This window comes from Canis lupus, chromosome X (genome assembly GCF_003254725.2).
Source record: "Canis lupus dingo isolate Sandy chromosome X, ASM325472v2, whole genome shotgun sequence".
Classification (NCBI taxonomy): Eukaryota; Metazoa; Chordata; class Mammalia; order Carnivora; family Canidae; genus Canis; species Canis lupus.
In genome coordinates, this window is record NC_064281.1 from 77,394,404 (window position 1) to 77,409,679 (window position 15,276).

The following is a 15,276-nucleotide window of genomic DNA, read 5'->3' on the forward strand; positions in this document are numbered from 1 at the left end:
TCCAAAATCTGTTAAGTATTTCTGAAGGTGGCTGCCCATATTTTCTTTTGTGGTCAAGAGCAAAGCTCTGCGTAAGTGTAAGGAACTATTATAGTATCCACTAAATATTCTGTTATGCCAGCCCAATTCACAGGGGCAAGGAGTTCTTATAAGCAGCACTAGAAAGCAGTCACTCTGAGAAGCCACAATGAGGGAAGAGGAGGGGAACTGGCAATGACAGCATACTCCTGGCTGCCACACCCAACAGAAAAAGGAATTCTTTTACTGGGAGTCAGAACTCTCTGATACCACCTAGATCTTTCCCGAGCCCGCGGACTAGTCAGCCTCAATAATATTAAAGGCATGCTGCAAAATACTTGCTTTGAAATTTAGAAACAAATTTTATTTAAGATCTGAAATACAATTCCTAAAATATCAACTTCTCCAGAAAACCGTGGCTACACAATAATGCATTGCCTCTATCATGTTAGAACGTGCATTAGACTCAAATACAAAAACCATGAAACAAATCACCATCCTTCAACAATTTGAGCAAAGATAGAATGCCTAAGGAACAACATAGATGGACTTGCAGAGGATGGGCTGTTTTACTTCAAGCACCATAAAAAAAAGAGCACAAATGCATGGGTTTTCAGGTATATACATTAAGTTGAACCTTTGGCACTAGGAATCAGGGCATTTTGTCACATAGCATTAACACATATTAGAAAATTGTGTAGTGTCAAAGGGATAGAACCACCAGCATTCAAGCAATGTTGTCAACTAGGCAATAAAATGTTCTACTGAATGTTTCTTCTTCGTCTAATTACTGCGTACACTGGTAGCAACTTTGAAATGAGAAAAGGAGCTTGTACTCCTTTCATTTTCTGTTTAAAAACACAACAGAAAACAAACTGAAACATAAGCCCTGTTATACATTAACAATTTTAAAGAACATCAATTATACAAGAAAAAGACTAAGAACGAAAAGAGTGTTTACAGATACCAGACATAACAGTGAGTGGTCAGTAGACCCTCACAGGGCTTTGCGGTGGTACTCAGCCGAAGCCACTTTGTAATCACTGGCAGTAAACAGAGATGTAGCATTCTTTGCCAGATATTTTAGGAAATCATGCAAATAGCCCAACAATAATGCAAGGCTCTTCTCATCAAGGGGCGTATACGCCAACATTGCTCCAATTCTTACAAATAATCTCAGTAGGTGTGGGGCTCCATAAACCTGGGACATTGGTGCATCAGGGTGAGCCAAGAGAATTTCAGCATACTGGGGCCTCTCAAATTTGTAGAGCAGCTGAGTGCCCAACATCACATTGAAATATTCTTTTATTCCTGCCACAACTTCATTAACTGCATACTCCTTATTATCAACATTTCCCTGCGACTTCTTACAATTTGCATACTCTTCCAGAATAGCATCTACATTTTTCTTAGCAGGGAGTTGAAACAGCTGCTTCTGCCTGGTAACTAAGTCCCAGTCCTCAACAAGCCATGGTTTTAATTCTTCAGGAATCTTCACTTTAACTTCCATTCTATTCTTAAATGCCTCCTCACTTTCAACAGTGGGGTCTGCCCGGGCCCTTTTCTTCCGAGGTGGCTGGGGTGCTTCACTGGTACTGCCACCATCACCGTTTCCAGGTGTCTTCTGTTTGTTCTTTCTGGTCTTCCTCACTGATCCTGAAGGGGGGTTCTCTGCAGAGCGACCCCCCCATCTGCCTGGGAGAGCTGGTTCCAGATTCTTCTGCTGTGGACCAGCAGTCTTCTTTCCTGAGGAGGCCCCTCTCATCTTACTTCTCTGCATATTACTTCTAGTTGGTTTTTTGAAGTTGTCTTCTTCTGCAGATTGTTGTCCACGAGTTTGAGAACCCTGCTTTCTGGAACTCATTCAACCCTGTTTTTATTCCAACCACTGTAATATATAAAATATTTTACTTCGTTGTTTTCTATCGTGACCTTTAACACATATTACTTCATAAAGGCCTACCACAGTAAAACACAAGCTATTTTCTTGGAATTTAGATTTCAAATCCTAGTTCAGGATCATTTGTAAGTGACTGACTTACTACTTCCACCCTCTTTTTGATTTTCACTACCAACCACTACTCACCCCATCCAATCGCTCATCAGACTTGCCCATAAGTTAGTTTTTTGGTGCCACTCCAAAGACAGAAATATAATTTTAGAAAAAAAATAAATTAAATGGAAAAGAAACTACAAAAGGCAGTGGAATTGAAATTAAAACTGTCTGAACAGGATAAATGACAAGATAAAAGAACAAAGAAAGATTAGTTGACTGGAGGCAAAATGAGTAGCAGTAAATGTTTTTGTAGGAGTCCAAGTAATCCTGAACTAGGGTGATGACAGAGTCAAGGGAAACTGAATACAGAAATTGGTAAATGAAGAAGAGGGAGCAGTCAAAGGTGGCTTTGTACAAATGCATCTATTCAATTAGTTATCATACATTATTGCCTATCTGCTTTGGGACAGATACTATGCTAGGTCCTAGGGTTTAAATCTAAGGTGACAATTAAAAAAACGAGGTTAGGGATCCCTGGGTGGCGCAGCGGTTTGGCGCCTGCCCTTGGCCCAGGGCGCGATCCTGGAGACCCGGGATCGAATCCCACATCGGGCTCCCTGCATGGAGCCTGCTTCTCCCTCTGCCTGTGTCTCTGCCTCTCTCTCTCTCTCTGTGTGACTATCATGAATAAATAAATAAAATCTTAAAAAAAAAAAAAAAAAAAACGAGGTTAGTACAATGACGGTTATAGGCACAGAGTATTTTGGAGCAAACAAGAAATGGTACATGACACCACTGTCAGTATTAGCTTGTTGGAGAAGGTGATAAATCAGAGAGAAGTCAGTGATGACTCCAGGTTTTGAGAATGGGTGATTAGGTCATTAGTACTATCACCAAATAAGACTGCATCTAGAGGAGGAGGAAGTGGATTAGAGAGGAAAGAACTTCAGTACTGGATCTACTACGTGTGAGATGTAAAGTTAGATATTTAACTTTAAAGCTCAGGTGAAGGTCAGAGCCTGAAATGGAGATCTGAGGGTAATCATCACACAGCTACTACTGGAAGCTAGGAAAGCCATCAAAGTCATTCATGGACAGAAGAGGAAGAAAAACTGAACCAAAGTATGAAATTCTGGAAAAACCTAAAAGAATGGTATTTAAGGGATTAGCAGAGACCAAAAACAACACAAAAATGGTCAGAGCAGCCATAGAAGAATTAGGAGAATGTTATTTTGGAAGCCAAATAAGTCAAAAGAGTTTTAAGAAAGGAAAGGGATAATGTACAGTATAAAATGCAGCAGAGGGAACTAGTAAGATAAAGATGAAAAATAGGGGGCTATGATTCTTATAGTGTGACACAGGAAGCAATTTTTTTGACTTACATAATCCTCTTCCTTCTTTCCCTTCCAAGTACTCCTAGTGTTTTCCCAGATGGAACCTCCCAAATCTCCTGGGATGGTCTGGAAGGATGAGGTGGAAGACACAACCTAGAAAGGAAAACAGGTATCTGCAATGAAGATAAACTTTAATTCAGAAAAAAATTTTTAAAAATCTAATTTTTTGACCATGTGGTTTGCAACTGTAATATCAGAGAAAATATGTAAGTTCCACTGTTAGACCTACTTCATTTAGGCTCTGCCTTTTAAAAGTTGTGAGGACTTGGGCAAAATATGTATGCTCTCTTAGTCTCTTTTTTTCATCTATGGAATGAGGGAAACTACCCTCAGATTTCACAGGTTCTTAAGAACTTCATAAATATGATTTGGCTAAATAGCTAGCGAAATATCTTTTTTTTTAAGTTTACTATCTTTCAACGTTTTATTTTTTTAAGATTTTATTTATTCATGAGAGACACAGAGAGAGAGAGAGGCAGAGAGACACAGGCAGAGGGAGAAGCAGGCTCAATGCAGGGAGCCCGACGTGGGACTTGATCCCGGAACTCCAGGATCATGCCCTGGGCCGAAGGCAGGTGCTCAACCGCTGAGCCACCCAGGGATCCCGCTAGCAAAGTATCTTATAGGAATACATGTGAATATGGATATAAAGATGTTCACTGCAGTGGTGTTTTTAATACTGAAGAACTGGAAACACAAATATTCAATAGGAAAGTGGTAATATAAATTATGTATGCAAACTATGGAAGAACATTCAAATGAATTAAGCAGAGAACCACGTATGAACATGGAAAGATGCTCAATTCTACATTATTGGGTAAATAGGCATATTGCATAATATGTACAATAGGATCCCAAAAAGACAGCACAGGTCGGGAAGTAACAATCAGTCTCATATAATTCTTATGTAGTGTGTGATCAAATTCCTGTTTTAAACTGTTATGTACAAATGCATAAGTACCTAGGTGAATAAATACCAGACTGTTAAAATCGGTGTAACCTCTGGTAAGAAATGAGGGATGATGGTGGATCAGCCTTAAACCAGGTTTCTTTGGTTAACTGTGGACTTTCACCCACAGAAAAAGCCCCTCAGCCAATCCCTACCCTTAAAATGATGTGAGCAGGTGTCAGGAAAGCCCTGTTGGGGGAAATAGAGGTAAAAAATGCTAGTCAACTAGAACCTAGAATCAGGGAAACCAGTTATTAGAAAGAGGCCCGAGTGCTAGGGCTTTCATGAAGCAAACGATATCCTCTAAGTAAAAGTACCCAAAGAGTAGAAAATAAAGGGCAAAGGTGGTCCTCAGAGAGCATCAAAATCTGTGAATACGGATACAGAACCTGTGGGAATCAGAAACCTGCCTGAGAGGGATATACAGACACATCCTGTGAACGGTCAGTGACCAGTGTGTCATGGCATTACACTATAAGCTATCAAGCATACAAAAATATTTCTAAACAAACATTCATTGTGACCAGGACAGGGGACAAAGTATCTGAGTGTATCAGAGTTTTTAGTTAAATACAGAAAACCTACCTCAGAGCTAATATAGTGCAAAGTTTCCACAAAACAAAGGGAATAATTAAAATATCAACTAAAGAAAGCAAGATGGCTCAGTGCCAGCCAGTGTAAAACAGAAGTAAGGCCAGGTTGGACAGGAAGATTTTTGGAAGTCTCACGGTCATCAGCAATTCCTTACTGAGGAACTTGAAAATGATAGCTGACTCTACTGTACATCGTTGGCACTAATTACATATATTCATTCATAGGAAAACTATGAAAAACAAATTCTACCCGGTTCTAATTAACTGGGTGAATTCTGTTACTCTCTACAAATTCTTCTATCACTCATGAAGTCTCAATGAAATGTCTGACATTATATAGAGAAGTACCTGTACCACAAGTCAACGTTTGCGACAGTGAATAAAGCCACAAAAATAGGGGATCCCTGGGTGGCTAAGTGGTTTAACGCCTGCCTTTGGCCCACGGCATGATCCTGGAGTCCTGGGATTGAATCTCGCATTGGGCTCCCTGCATGGAGCCTGCTTCTCCCTCTGCCTGTGTCTCTGCCTCTGTCACTCATGAGTAAATAAATAAAATCTTTAAAAACGCCACAAAAATAGCCTTTACAGAAATTCTCAGTACTTTTTTAAGATTTATTTACTCATGAGAGAGAGAGAGAGAGAGGGAGGGAGGGGCAGGCAGAGAGAAGCAGGCTCCACTCAGGGAGCCCAATGCGGGACTCAATCTCAGAATCCTGGGATCACGCCGAGCCAAAGGCAGACGCTCAACCACTTGAGCCACCCAGGCATCCCAGTACTTTTATTTTTATTAAGTATCCTACAGACCAAACAAGCAACTATTCCTACCTGAAAGTCAGAAATCAGACATCAAAAGAAGGGAATACCTGCCTTTTTGATGTCTGGCTCCACTTTTAATACAAGTTTCTGGACAGCTTTGCACTTTGTACCTCCCTTCCCAGATTAACACTGCTTCCATGGTCAATGACAGATGTGCTGTGCACATTCATTTAAAAAGTTTACACTATAGATTAATTTGGGGCCACTTTAAACTTTGAGTTTGCTAGATTGTCTTGAGTTTCAGGTTTTACTAATGTTGTTTACTGGCTTAGTATACCTACTCTTTGCTCCCATCATGCTCTCCCTTGTCTCCATCTAAATACCACACAAGTCCTATTTCCTTCCTAACTCTCCAACACTAGTCCACATTTCTCTTCCATCTCCAATACCGTATGAAGCTAACATTAGTACTCCAAAGTTTATTAAACATCTTGTGTTAGTTTTGGTTACAGAACTACACCATTAATCTACTTGCCACAGGTCTTGTTATTTGTACTGTATATATTTCAGAGCAACACTTAGGTGAATCCAAGCGAGGAAGAAATTCAACACATCAAGAAAATGGAGGCACAAATTAGGGACAGGTCATCAAGTATTTTTCCACTTGTTTTCTATAAGTCAGCTCTAAGATAAGCCAGACATTGAGAAAACACATTTGTGGGTTTGGCCTAGTTCTTTTTATTTTCTGTGTAAATTCTCATTTAAACAGAGGTGAGCTTATATTGGACATCACATCTAATCCTCCCTAAAAAAAATCGATATCACCACTGGTTATTTTCCCCATGTAACATAATATATGTAAATCTGGAGAGCTGTTTATCATCAAATGGTCATACCTTAATCTAACCTTTGTGGAAAGTGATTCCCCTTCAATTTACCCTGTAATAACTACTACATTTCTGTCCTATTTCCTATTATTTAATATTTACAGATGCAGATTTAGTGGGTCAAGAGGTAATAACATGTTGCCAAATTACTTCCCCCATGCTGTACTAATTTCTAACCTTACAAGTAGTGTGTAAAACTATCACTTATACTCTGGTGAGCAATGGCTAGGCTCATTTACAAAATTTGATAAAATGTTTACTGTTTCCATTTACTAGAGATGCTTTAACATTTAAAAAGCATCTATTGGGTATATAGGCTTTTGTCCTGTGCCCATTCAATTGGGTTTTAGTGACTGTAACATCTATAGGATCTTTTTATATATCAAGAGTTGTCAGTCTGGGACAATTATTTCCCCTAATCTTCTTTTACAAAGCTTGATGTTAAGATTTTAAAGTTTTATATAATGAAATATTAGTTTTTCCTTCCAGTGTTAAATGATGTCATACTAATGGAGGTTTTAGATTTTAATTTAATTATCCAGAATTTATTTTGTAAATTATGAACTGAAAATCTGTATTTTGCCCAAGTAGTTAATTTTGTAGGTAATCTTTCTTTTACATATGTATATATAAATTCCAAAATACATAAAGATGGAGGAATTCTCCCTTTACCCACCCCCATCCCAGAATGAGTGTGTAGGCTTTCAGATCTTATGTACATACTCACACGAATACGTATCTTTAAAACTAAATGTGTATTTTATATTTGATTTGGCAAAGATGAGACATATTGCCCCATACCTTTTATCACTGTGGGCATCATTTTGTCCACACACACCTAGCTCATTCTTTTTAATATCCACATCACTCTATCTTGATGTGCCAGAATTTAACCAGTCCCTTATTAATCAACATTAAGTTTCCAATACTTCATTATTATAGAAATGCTATAATAGACCTAAGTGTACAGATATATTAGAGCATTAGGAATTTCAGAATTATTCTCAGAAGAACTGTTTAAACTTTGAGGAGATAAAGGCAAATTTAATTTGCAAAGAACCCCTCTAATTTGTACTCCCAGCAAAAACATTAAAGTTCATTCACCTATACCTTCAACAACATAGGATAAACATCTTTTGGAAACTTTTTTTTTGCTTATAGTATGTAGTAATATCTTGGAGTATCTTTCATATTTTCATGTGTATCTTTTTCTTATGTGAATGTTTTTGTTCTCTTTCAGTTAGGTTGTTTGCTTCCTTTATTGATTTCTAACAATCAAATCCTAAGTTTTCTTGGGTATGTTGGAAATATTTTTTCCAAACTCCTTTTCCTTCTCTGGGTCTGTCTGTGTGTGCATGTACGTATCACACAGACAAATATGTCAACCTTCTCCTTTGTGACCTTTGGCATTTAGGTCACATCTAGGGAAAACGTTCTCAAATCAATAAGCATGATTTCCTATATTTCTTGGTATGCCTAGATTATTCCAAATACATAACTTTTCCTATTATTAATTATTGAAGAGGTCATCCTTTCCTCACTGATTTGAAATTCTATCATAGGACATTTTAAATTCCTAGATGTACATGCATCTTTTAAGGTACTCTTCCCAATGATTTCTGATTATTCAATTTTTAAAGGTTATTACCATTTTTAGGTCACCTGTTCTGTCACAGTGATGTCTGTTCTCACACCAGTATTACATTGGTTTAATTATCATAAAGACACAGATGTTGCCCTAGAATATTCTAATACTTGTAAATGGTTTCCAAGGATGTTTGAGGAGTTATTTGTAATAGCAAAACACTGGAGTAAACCTGGAGGACTATCACTAGTGATTTAGAAAGATAAAAGGTATTTTTTTCCTTAAATGGATTATCATGCTAGTTAAAAGAATACCACTGTTGAAAGGAATCAAATAGAACTCCATGAATGGCCATGAAGACATCCAAGATAATCTACTGAATAAAAATAGCAAGTTGCAAAATAATACTTATAGTGTGATACCATATTTATGTAAAAGAAAACACAAAACAGTATTTTATATATATATGTATGTTTTTAAACAGGGTACATAATTTAGAGATCTCAAAGGGAATAAAACTAATAGCAGTTAACTCTGGAGAGTAAGAGAATTGGAAGTGAAGAAATGGAAACCCGAGCCTATTCTGTATTACTTAAAACTTTTTCATTATGAAGATAATATATTCACATATTACATGACTAAAAACCTGTATAAAAATATATATATTTAAAATTCAGTGATTTTGATTTTTATCCTTAGATCCCACACAGCTGGACTTTTCAGTAAAGTATCACTGTGTATCATACATTTTGTAGGCATACCATTCAGACTGTTCCCCCCTCCCCTTCTAGGTTCTGCCCCCATTCTTGGGAGGCACAGGTCAAGGTCCTTTTCCTCTCTGAGGCTTTTTCCATTTCAGGATACCCTGGACCTTGCCTTCTCTAAGCTCATACCAGCTTAACAGCCCACCTCCCTGCCTTTTGCCCTTAATCATTCTCCAAATGGCCTCCTGTAAAGGGGTTTTGTGCCTACCCATCTACTCCATCTTTTCCACCATGGCAGCGCCCTCCTCTGCAACCCAGTTTTCAGAAGGGGCAAAAAAAAAGTTACAAGGAAAATATAGTGACTCCATGGGAAAATGAAGCTCTCAAGTAACTGAAAAAAACCTTCCTTCATCTCATGCAAGTGATGGGCCATTTAGGAATGCAGACTCCTAAGGCTAACATTTTGGTATGGGTGTATCACAATGAATGTGAACAACATCTCCTATGGTTTGTTGGAATAAACCTTCTAATACACATATACCATGCCAGTTACATTTATTATCCATTCTCCTCTGAATCTTGGAACACTTCCTTTCTGTTTAACATATTTTTTGAGTCTGAGACGAAGGAGGAATGACACAAAAGCTGTTAACACACTGAATATAGTTATTATTTCCTAGTTAAAATTATAGCTCCTGGAAATTCTCTTATAATAAATATGATCAATAAACTCAAAATCTTTCTAGATTGTTAAGACAAACCAGAAGTCGTAATTTCAGAATTCAGTTCTATGGTAACTGCTGCTTCTGGAAAAATCAGGAAAGAAACCAACAGTATTAATTTTTTTACATTTCCAAACAGAAGAATCCACTGCTTTTAGAAGTTTAGAGTTTATGTGTGTGTAAACCAGGATGTACCAGAATGACTAACAGAACCATAATTATTATTAAAGCAAACACTTATATATGCCAAGCACTGTCCTGGTACTTTACACAAAATCTCTTCAAAAATCCTACAAACTAGAACTATTATCATTTCTATTTTACACATTAGGTAATTTAGCAACAAAGGGAGTTAAGTATCTTGCCCAGGATCACATAAGTGGTAGAGATAGAATCCAAATTAAGAAGTCAGTATTTGCTCTCAACCATTAAATTATGTTGTACATGAGATGCCATAAAAATTTCAAATATATATATATATATGAAACTAACTATAGGGTATCAAGTATAATATCTTTTATCAAAGAATGTAAGATCATACAGTCCTCTGTTGTTTGGGTCCTTGCTATACTGGAATCACCAGTGGACTTAGCTTCATCTTTCCCTTCTTAGAATTTAGAGTGCTTTCCCAGATAGGGGCTTATTAATCTTCAAAATATTCCTGGACAGTTAGGAAGGTTATGCGGAATTATCTTATTTGAAAATTGAGACCAGGAGAAGGGAGGCACTTACTCAGATTCTGTAATCAGGGATGGTTCTGCAATCAGGATCAGATCTTCTGATCCTTATTATACAGCAAACTTAGCTTTTCTGATGTTGGCCTGGAAGGTCAAAGAAGGGGACAGAAAAGGACATAAAGTAAAAAGATATGAGATCCTTTTTTTCTCCATCAACCAATGCATTTTATCACACACAAAGGACACCACTGCTGATAAATAATGTACAAATGTGTCTTTTTCCTTTTTTGTGGTTATATTTTCAAATTTATTGTACATTTATCCTTATTTTTGATAAAGTAACTGTATTTTTATACTTTTTAATAAGGATAATTTCAAATGAATAAAAATGTAGAAGGAAGAGTATTATAAACCTATACCAATCACCCAGCTTCAACAATTACCAACTGAAGGCCATCTTGCTTTATCTATAACCCCACCCACTGCTCCCCCCACTCCGATTTTTTTTAAGCTCACTGAATAGCTGATTTTATGTATTTTATTACAGAAAATGTCAAACACATACCAAGGATGACGGAATAATAAAAGGAACCTCATATGCCCCATCACTTAGCTCAAACAATTATTAACTTAGGGCCAGTTTTGTTTCATCTATACCCTTCCCCACTTCCCTCTACCGCTGAGATTATCTTGAAGCAAATCCCAGTCATCAACGTATTTGAAGTCATTCTCCGACATTTTATTACTTAATCCACAAATATTTTCCTATATACCTCTACAAAATAAAGATAATTTGAAAACACAACCATTAATGCCATTATAACGTCTAAAAAATTGACTTCAATTCCTTAAAAAAAAAAACACATCAAATCCATTTTCAAATTTTCCCGATGCATCTTAAAGTGTTTTTAAGTTGGTGTGTTCAAATCAGGATCCAAACAAGGCCTACTCATCGCATGTGGTTCATCTCCTCATCGCTCTCGTTCTCCATCTCCCCCACCCCCCGCCTTTTAAACTTTTCAATATGGAAAATTCCAATCCCCGCTATTTTGAGCTAATTCTCAAATAGTAAATTATTTCATCGGCAAAGATTGATATGTCTCTTTTAAAGCTCAAATTTCTTATAAGAAGAATCTGATGAGCAGAAAAAGCACTGTAATGAACAAATTTACACAATTTGTTTTTTTTCTCATTCTATTACGCGGGTTTTTCACTCCACAATAATAGCGAATATCTTTCGGAACCAGGATTGGTATTAAGCGTCTTATACGCACTAATACACAGTACAAGCCTCTGAGGTACACGTCTCTGAGGTAGATACTATCACTATCACCATTTTACAAACATGGAAACCGAGACACTGAAAGAACAGGAGCCAGCCCAAGCTGGGCGTTGGCGAGTAGGAATTTGAAAGCAGCTCTGCCCAACTGTGAAGGCACTACTTAATATTGTCAATATATGCGACGATAGAAATAAACCATCAACCCTTTCACCCCACCCCCACCCCGAAACCTGAAACGAGAATCCAGTTCTTTCCAGCAGCCGACGTGTGATCACTGCCGTCCCTCCAACCGCCATAGTAAAGCCAGGTTTCTCTGGCAACTGATATCCATAGGCAGACACGTCACCCTGGAGGCGGGCTTATGGTCTCCAGCCAATGATAATCGTCTTGTCTAAGTTTTAGAATGTTCCATAACCAAATGATTGGACGAAGCCTAACACGTCAGCGATGACTCTTCGCCGCAGTAAAGGCGGGTGCTAGCAACCTGCTTCTTCACGGTTAAGGCTTGAAGCAAACCAATCATCTTTCTGCTTTAGAGAAGGCTCTGGCCAATGACGCTTGCCCTCTTAGGTTCTTAGCCCGCCCTTCAAAAGCGCGACAGCCGTTGGGTCATAAGTCTATAGGGCAGGGTGTTCACGTGGCCTATTTTCACGACCCAGAGTTCCCCTGGCCAGAGTTTTTTTTTTTTTTTTTTTCCCCTGCAGGGAGGCATTATGGGTTTTTTTTTTCCACTGGGAAAGGAAGTGCCTACGTGGCCTGCGGAAACAGGATGGGCGGAAATGAGCTAAGGTTCCCGCGAGTGGGGAAGCGCGAGGTCAAATTTGGGGCCACGCCCCCAACCTCTTGCGCAACTATCGGAGTGAAAAAGAAAACAGAGCGGGTGTTTTAATGTGTGTACAAGCTGGGGTGGTGGGTGTGTGTGGGCGTGGTGTTGGGGCCTCTGTGTGCGCGGGCGAGCTCCCGTGGCCTTGAGATTGGGATGTGCGCGCGGCAGCCCTCGTGGCGTTGGAGGTGGTGTCTGTGCGCAGGCGTGCGCCCCTAGCGTTGAGAGACAGCGTTGGGGTCGGCGTGTGTCCTGGAATCCGGGCGTGCGTGTATGCGCGCGCACATGCGTATGTGCATGTGCGCGTGCACGCGCGCTGTGTACAGAATATTCTCTACTTTTCTAGAAGTTTGAAAATTGTTCTAATGAAAAATAAAATAAGTCAAGGCGACCATAACCAATAAAGAGCATTTGCCAGGAATATTTTTACCTCTCCTAGCGATTTAATTTCAGACCGTAAAAATACACTTGCTTCCCACGTTTTTTCTCTTGCCAAAATCCTGTTTTAAACCATAGCCGTCCAAAAGGTAAGAGTCAAACGTTCCCATCTTAGCAATTCCAAAGAGCAGCTTTTTTTTTCGGTTCCCTAGTATCCTCTCTCCCCCCTCCAACGTTGCCTGCCATTCTGTTGGCACAAACACAATTTTCTGCCTCAAATATCTGTATGTGATAACCTTCCCCTTCAGTTTCTCTCTCTCTCTCTCTCTCTCTATATATATATATATATATGTATATATATATATACACATACACACACACACATAGAGACTCTCAATTTCTGTAGAAGCTGAGGCTCTCTTACCTTTTTGTTTTGATCTCCAAGCACAGTGCCCTTCAGGCAAGTAGCACTCAGCTAGTTTTCCAGAAAGTTCTCTGGGTGAGGTTTATACCTCCTGAATCTGCCACTAGATGCCACCAAATCCCAGCAAAGGATTGGCTGTTAGTCCCTGGAATCCTGGGATTTTTCCCCCCCTTTCTTTTTTTTAGATTTTTTTAAAAAATTTTTATTTATTTATGATAGTCACAGAGAGAGAGAGAGAGAGAGAGAGGCAGAGACACAGGCAGAGGGAGAAGCCCGCTCCATGCACCAGGAGCCCGATGTGGGATTCGATCCCGGGTCTCCAGGATCGCGCCCTGGGCCAAAGGCAGGCGCTAAACCGCTGCGCCACCCAGGGATCCCTTTACCCCCCTTTCTGATTTGTTGAATTCCACAATGTATAGAGGTCATGTATATCTTTCATTGCTAAGGAAAAATCAAATTAACATTTGTAATTAGCCCAACCAGACAGAGAACTATAGCTCTAGATTCATATGTTTTTCCTTATTTCTTCTTTAAAAAAATTCTCCCCTCCAGCCCTCTTTCCTTTCTTCCTTGCCTTTTTGTGGGGTCAGAATTGATCAATGACCCCAGGCACTGATGCCCATGAAGATCTGAATCTTTTCTGTGCATCTTTTCCAATGCTAACAACACTCCCCAGTGGAAAATGTAGGTGGATATTTAGTCAATAAAGACAGATAAGAACTTGGACCCTGATATTGAAAACTGATCTTTTTCTCTTCAAATTTTTATTAAATAAGTGTGTTTGCACCCTATTTTTTGTAGTGGTACTGCTACACTTTGTTATGTCTTTGGAGTTAGAGACTTAATTTTAATTCCCGGCTTACTAGCTGTGAGACCTTGAGTAGACGATTTATGTTCACTGATACTTAGGTTTTTGCATGCTTTCTATATTTTAGATCCTGTGTCATATCCTATACATGGATATTCTTTTATTCCTCACAAATTCCTTATTAGATGGGTGAATAAATAAACTTCAAAAAAACAAAAATTAATATTTTTAAATTATCAATCATATACACTTGTGTGCATGCATGCATGTGCACACGCACACACAGAGGGGTGAGGGCCGAGATTTGTTTTTATATTTATTTATTTATTTATCTATTTTTTTTATTGGAGTTCAATTTGCCAACATATAGCACAACACCCAGTGCTCATCTCATCAAGTGCCCCCCTCAGTGCCCGTCACCCAGTCACCCCCAGCCCCCGCCCACCTCCCTTTCTACCAGCCCTAGTTCGTTTCCCAGAGTTAGGAGTCTCTCATGTTCTGTCTCCCTTTCTGATATTTCCCACTCATTTCTTCTCCTTTCCCCTTTATACCCTTTCACTATTTTTTATATTCCCCAAATGAATGAGACCATATAATGTTTGTCCTTCTCCGATTGACTTATTTCACTCAGCATAATACCCTTGAGTTCCAACCGTGTATAAGCAAATGGTGGGTATTTGTCGTTTCTAATGGCTGAGTAATATTCCATTGTATACATAGACCATATCTTCTTTATCCATTCATCTTTCGATGGACACTGAGGCTCCTTCCACCATTTGGCTATTGTGGACATTGCTGCTAGAAACATCGAGGTGCAGGTGTCCCGGCGTTTCACTGCATCTGTATCTTCGGGGGTAAATCCCCAGCAGTGCAATTGCTGGCTTGTAGGGCAGATCTATTTTTAACTCTTTGAGGAACCTCCACACAGTTTTGCAGAGTGGCTGTACCAGTTCACATTCCCACCAACAGTGCAAGAGCGTTCCCCTTTCTTCACATCCTCTACATTTGTTGTTTCCTGCCTTGTTAATTTTCCCCATTTTCACTGGTGTGAGGTGGTATCTCATTGTGGTTTTGATTTGTATTTCTCTGATGGCAAGTGATGCGGAGCATTTTCTCAGGTGCTTGTTGGCCATGTCTATGTCTTCCTCTGTGAGATTTCTCTTCATGTCTTTTGCCCATTTCATGATTGGATTGTTTGTTTCTTTGGTGTTGAGTTGAATAAGTTCTTTATAGATCTTGGAAACTAGCCCTTTATCTGATATGTCATTTGCAAATATCTT

At 38.9% G+C, this 15,276-nt stretch overlaps 1 protein-coding gene across 2 annotated transcripts; it reads right to left on the reverse strand.

Annotated features, from left to right (window-relative positions):
• Nucleotides 1–356: 356 nt before the first annotated feature.
• On the reverse strand, nt 357–13,256 carry MORF4L2 (mortality factor 4 like 2). 2 transcript variants are annotated; one of them, XM_025431582.3, is made up of 4 exons: nt 13,189–13,256; nt 10,337–10,425; nt 3,397–3,501; nt 357–1,906 (listed from the first exon to the last, which is right to left on the reverse strand). In XM_025431582.3, the coding sequence occupies exon 4, from the start codon at nt 1,880–1,882 to the stop codon at nt 1,016–1,018; it is 867 nt and encodes a 288-aa protein (XP_025287367.1). In that variant the 5' UTR covers nt 1,883–1,906; nt 3,397–3,501; nt 10,337–10,425; nt 13,189–13,256; the 3' UTR covers nt 357–1,015. The 2 variants fall into 2 exon arrangements, with proteins under 2 accessions (XP_025287367.1, XP_025287366.1); XM_025431581.3 differs by lacking the exon at nt 13,189–13,256 and adding an exon at nt 11,794–12,065.
• Between the last annotated feature and the right edge of the window lie 2,020 nt (nt 13,257–15,276).

Coding starts and splice junctions, on each gene's coding strand:
- MORF4L2 (XM_025431582.3), bottom strand. CDS start 1,882: ATGAGTTCCAGAAAGCAGGGTTCTCAAACTCGTGGACAACAATCTGCA.